The sequence below is a fragment of the Molothrus ater genome, chromosome 8 (genome assembly GCF_012460135.2).
Source record: "Molothrus ater isolate BHLD 08-10-18 breed brown headed cowbird chromosome 8, BPBGC_Mater_1.1, whole genome shotgun sequence".
In the NCBI taxonomy this organism is placed as follows: Eukaryota; Metazoa; Chordata; class Aves; order Passeriformes; family Icteridae; genus Molothrus; species Molothrus ater.
Window position 1 is genome coordinate 3688725 of NC_050485.2, and position 5824 is coordinate 3694548.

General features: G+C 50.6%; 1 protein-coding gene across 1 annotated transcript; it reads left to right on the top strand.

Moving 5' to 3' along the window:
- On the top strand, window positions 1–4042 carry LOC118688251 (putative lysosomal acid lipase/cholesteryl ester hydrolase). The gene is made up of 9 exons (XM_036385703.1): window positions 1–99; window positions 415–532; window positions 1368–1566; window positions 2062–2171; window positions 2388–2524; window positions 2778–2924; window positions 3424–3495; window positions 3657–3722; window positions 3809–4042. The coding sequence occupies exons 1-9, from the start codon at window positions 1–3 to the stop codon at window positions 4040–4042; spliced, it is 1182 nt and encodes a 393-aa protein (XP_036241596.1).
- The last annotated feature ends 1782 nt before the right edge of the window (window positions 4043–5824 follow it).

Here is a 5824-nt window from a genome sequence, read left to right on the forward strand (position 1 = left end):
ATGTGGCTGCTGCTGGTGGCCCTGTGCCTGGCCCAGGGGCTGGAAGATGCCACCCCAGATGCTGAATTGTTCCACAACCCCGAGAGGTTCATGAACATTGTAAGTGCTGGGGGAGCACCTCACTTCTCCATGGGCATGCCCAAAGTCCTTCCTGAGGCACCAGCTGGGCTCACCCCTTCCCTGCATCTGCACCTGGCCTCTCTGGGGGGTTTGGGGCATCAAAAATCTCCCATATTTGCATTGCTGGCACTCACTCCATGGCCCCAGCTTGAGCTTGGCCTCTCCCTGCTCTCCCTGTGATTCCTTCAGGCGCCGGTGACACTGGGGACACCACATGGGTGGCAGCAGTGGGTGAAGCTGAGGCAGGCCCAGGGCTCTGGGTCACCCTCTGCCCTCACACCCCTGTCCCTGCAGAGCCAGAAGATCCTTTTCCATGGCTATCCCAGCGAGGAGTACGAGGTGATGACAGAGGATGGCTACTTCCTGAGCCTCAACAGGATTCCCCACGGCAAGGGGGGCGCCAGGCTCTCAGGTGGGCTCAGCCTCACCCAGGGCGGCACCAGCTGTGACCCTGGCCCTCCTGACAACAAGAGGAATGTTTGGGCAGATGGGAGAGGGATGAGGAGTTTCTTCCTGCCTGCCTTCAGGAGCTCAGCATTGTGTTGTGACCCAGCAGAGCCCCCAAAGTGGCTCTTTCCCTGCAGCAAAACCCTGCTCCAAGGTCCAGGCTCAGGGCCTGGGGTGGAAAAAGCTCCCCAAACACAAAAAAAAGCACCAGCATAACCAGGGAAATAATGGGAGAAGGGAACTTTTAATGTGCAGCTTGCATGAAACTGTACCAAGATGTTACAGTGGTGTTTTATTTCCATATGGGAAAGGTGTCTTTGAAATAGGGGTCTCCTCAAGCCAGGTCTCATAAGCTCTTGGAGATCTATTTCACACTCAAGATAGCTCAGCTACCTCAGAAGGCATAAAATCAGCGGATGGCTTCTGTGGCAGTGTTGGAAACAAAAAAGTTGTAATAAAAGGCAAAATCACAAAACTCTTTACAGAGAAAAACCGAGCCAGGTGCCAGAGGTTCTTGCTCCTGGTGAAACACCTCACAAAAGCCATTTGTTTCTTTATTCTCTTCTTTTTCTAGTGAGTTGCTCAGGTGGGACTTTTTGGCTCCTGTCCAATTAGCTGTCCTTAAGTTTGGGGTGAAGCCCCCCAGATCCTATGAGCTGTCTTTACACCTAATTGAGGAGAGAAACTTCTGGGCTTCTTTCCTTTTTAAGGGGACAAAGGACAGTTTTGTCACTCCATCAACAAGGGGCCACATTCCTATACCTCTTCTTCTGCCAACCACCTCCCATCTCCTCCTTCAGGACCCAGGACTCCTGTGCTGATAATGCATGGGTTTTGTCTGGATGGTGGTGACTGGGTGGACAATTTCCCTGAGAACAGCCTGGCCTTCATCCTGGCGGACGCGGGACACGACGTCTGGATCGGGAACAACCGCGGCAGCAGCTGGTCCCGCCGGCACCGCAGCCTCTCCGTGGCTTCTGAGGAGTTCTGGGACTTCAGGTCAGGGGGCCACTGTGGTGGTGTTCACAGGGGTCCCAGGACGAGGGAAGAGATGAGAATCTCGACTCCATGTTTCAGAAGGCTGATTTATTATTTTATGATATTTATTATATTAAAACTATACTAAAAGAATAGAAGAAAGGATTTCCTGATGAAAGGCTTGCAAGGAATGGAATGATAATAAAATCTTGTGACTGACCAGAGAGTCTGAGACAGCTGGACTGTGATTGGCCATTAATTAGAAGCAACCACATGAGCCAATCCCAGATGCACCTGTTGCATTCCACAGCAGCAGATAACCATTGGTTATATTTTGTTTCCAAGGCCTCTCAGCTTCTCAGGAGAAAAGATCCTAATGAAAGGCTTTCTCATAAACTATGTCTGTGACAGGCTGCCAAGGGCAGCTGGGCTGCAGGGCTGCCAGCACTGAGCCCCTGCTGTCCCTGGGTTGCTGGGAGGTGGCAATCTCCTCCAGGCTCTCCCTTTGCCACGCAGCTTCCACGAGATGGCCGTGTACGACCTGCCGGCCATGGTGGGCTTCATCCTGATGCAAACGGAGCAGCAGCAGCTGTTCTACGTTGGCCACGCTCAGGGCAGCTCCCTGGGTGAGTGATATCACTGTCCATCCCAAACTGGACGCTGCTGGGAGCTGCTGTCCCCTCCTGCCTTCCCAGCCTTCTGCATGGGAGGGGTTTGCCACGTCCTGCCCGTCCATCCCAGGCTGTGCTGGCATCCAGGAGAGTTTTTTGTTCAAAAAACCCCTCAAGCACAGGGTCTGGGGTGAGCTGGGGTTTGTGTTGTGCTCTCATGCTGCTTTTCAGGTTTCATAGCGTTTTCCAGCTTGCCACATCTGGCCAAGAAAATCAAACTCTTCTTTGCCCTGGCTCCTGTGTACACCTTCCGCCACGTCCGGGGCCCTGTGTTAAAGTTGGCCTTCCTACCAGACCGGCTGCTCAAGGTACAGGAGGTGTTTGTGGGTGGTTACTGCCAAAATCCAGGGATTTCTGGCAATTCCTGCCCTGTGTTAAAGCTAGCCTTCCTGTCAGACCTGCTGCTCAAGGTACAGGAGGTGTTTGTGGGTGGTTACTGCCAAAATCCAGGGATTTCTGGCAATTCCTGTCCCCTGCATTACCACTGTGTGCTGCTCCTGCACCTGCGGCGGGTGTTGGAGCTCCTAACGCCATTCCTGACATTCCCTCGTGCTCCTGCAGGACTTGTTTGGAACCAGAGAGCTGGTTCTGGTGCCAAGGAAGGACAAGCTGCTCCTGGCTGACAAGTGCAGCAAGCCAGGGGAAGCTGAAGTGTGTGCCAGCAGCATCTTCGTGGTTGGAGGCTTCGACGGGAACAACTTGAACATGGTGGGTGCACCAGGCTCTCAGTCCAGGTCACAGCCCTCTCTGGTTTTCCTAGACACCTGGAGATAGCTAATGGGGCACAACAATGAGTATAAACCCCCAAAATAAGGTGTGAGAGGCACTGGTTATTGGGAGATTCCCTGCAGTGGTGTGAGGGGGTCAAACCTAACGGAGTCTTTGGTAAGAGAAAATCACTTCTGGTCCCATCTCTTAGGAAAGGAAACTCCTGCCTCATTTTGGGCTGGCACACAACAAGTTTACAGAAGAAAATAACCAAAGAATGACTGGACCAGTTGTGTTTTTCCATTTTAGGTGTATTTCCATTGGTTAAGTGGCTTACCTTTGAAAGCTGCTTCTACCTCTGAGCAGAATAAAGCTGCTAAAGAATAAAGAGTGTATAACAATTATATTGCACTTATAAAACAGAATGCTTGAGGTTTTTTGTCTACATGGATTTTCATCCTTCCCAACTGACTTAGAAAATACTTTCTTTTTCCTGTAGAGCCGACTGGACGTGTACCTATCTCATTTTCCAGACTACACATCAGTAAAAAATCTCCTGCACTGGGGACAGGTAGAGATTCTGATTTTATAACTGTTTTAACTTTCTTTTAATCTGTGAATGTGGTATTTTCAAATGCTGCTGGAAACAGGTAAAGGAGGTGGAATCAAAGAGATAAAACGGGGCTGATGCAGAGTATTACCTGGATTAACCCTTTGCCTTCTGCCTTCCAGACTGCAAAAACTGCCGAGTTCAAGCAGTTTGACTACGGGCTGAGAAACATAGAGAAGTACAACCAGGTGAAGGGGCTGGCTGGGATGGGGTTGGGGGAGCACACCCCACTCACCAGAGCCCCAGGTAACAGGAGTGCTTTCCCCCTTGCCAGCTGAAGCCTCCCTCTTACAAGATCGAGGCCATGCGGGTGCCGGTGGCCCTGTGGAGCGGGGGGCACGACTTTGTGACCCCCCGTCAGGAGACCCAGCGCTTGCTCTCCCACCTCACCCACGTCGTGCACCACGAGCACTTCCCCGACTGGAACCACTTCGACCACCACTGGGGCCTGAACGCCCCCCAGCGCATGTACCAGCGGATGGTGGCCATGATGGAGGAGAATCCATGAACCCATCCATGCATCCGTCCATGGATCCATCCATTAATCCATCCATGGATCCATCCATGAATCAATCCATGGATCCATCCATGAATCCATCCATGGATCCATCCATGAATTCATCCATGAATCCATCCATCAATCCATCAATGAACCCATCCATGAATCCATCCATCAATCCATCTATGAATCCAGCCATCAGTCAATCCATCCATTAACCCATCCATGAATCCATTACTGAACCCATCCATGAATCCATCCATGGATCCATCCATGAATTCATCCATCCATCAATCCATCCACAGATCCATCTATAAATCCATCCACGGATCCATCCACAGATCCATCCATCAATCCATTGATGAACCCATCCATTAATCCATCCATTAACCCATCCATTAATCAATCCATCAATCCATCCATTAATCGATCCATTAATCCATCCATCCATTAATCCATTCATGAATCCATCCATCAATCCCTCCATGAATCCATCCATTAATCCATCCATTCATGAATCCATCCATCCATCAATCCATCCAACCATCAATCCATCCATCAATCCATCAATGAACCCACCCAGCCACGAATCCATCCATGAATCCACCCATAAATCCCTCCATGAATCCATCCATTAACCCATCCATGAATCTCTCCACGAATTCATCCATGAATCCATCCATCAACCCATCCGTGAATCCCTCCACGAATTCATCCATGAATCCATCCATCAATCCCTCCATCCACGAATCCATGAATCCATGAATCCATGAGTCCGTCCATCCATCCATCCATCCATCCATCCATCCATCCATCCATCCATCCATCCATCCATCCATCCATCCATCCATCCCTGTGCTGCCCCAGGACTGAGGAGCTGCCTGTTCCCCTGTGCCTTGGGTTTGTGTCAGAGATGCTCTGCTTAAAAATGTCCCTTGTCCCCCTGTACCCCTGTCCCACACTGATTTAAGGCTTTTTAATGCACTGCTGTGATTTCTGCCCGCCCCCTGTGTCTGTAGAGATTATTGCAATAAAGTCTTGCATCAGAGCCAAGCTCCAGCCCTTGGCTTGCAGGAGATCTGCTGTGTTGGGGTTTTCTTTCCAGCTTTTGCAGGCTCACAGCAATCCAGGAGTGAAATTTTACTCCAGGAATCGAGCACGTGCTGTGGTTTGTGGGCTCAGGCACAGGAGGGGAGGGAAGTGACCTTGTGACAGCCACTGGTGGAAAGAGGCCACATCTGGCCCAGGGGGCTCTGAGATGGGCGCAGCTGGCAAAGGGCAGAGGAGCAAGAGATTCTCCTCACCAGATCCTCCTCACTGTGCAGAGTGGAGTTCAAACCTGGTGATTTGCTGGTGATGAAATGTGCAAGGAGAGGCTGAGCCCTTTCTCACCTCGCAAATCCACCCAGCTATCCCTCCTCCAATCACATGGTTTCTTGCCAAGCTTTTCTTGCTCGTCCTGTTTAGCTCCTTACTGTTGAAATGAAAAAGAAAGTCATGACTAGAGGAGTAAATTTCAGCAACTCTGTTTACCCTGGAGAGGTTAACTTGTTGCTGACTCTCTGGAATCAAAGCCACAATATTTTTTCTCTACACTGGTGTTGCATTAAACAAGGCAGGAATTTGTAATGCTGACTGAGTTTCAGGTTCTGGGGACATCTGGCAAAGCTGAGCATCTCACCTTCTGTGTTCCACCTTATCAGCAGGACTACTCAGAGAAAACCCCTGCAACCCCCAAAGCCATTCATCTGCCAGCTTGTAGGAGCAGAGCAGCCCAGCACCAGGATGGAT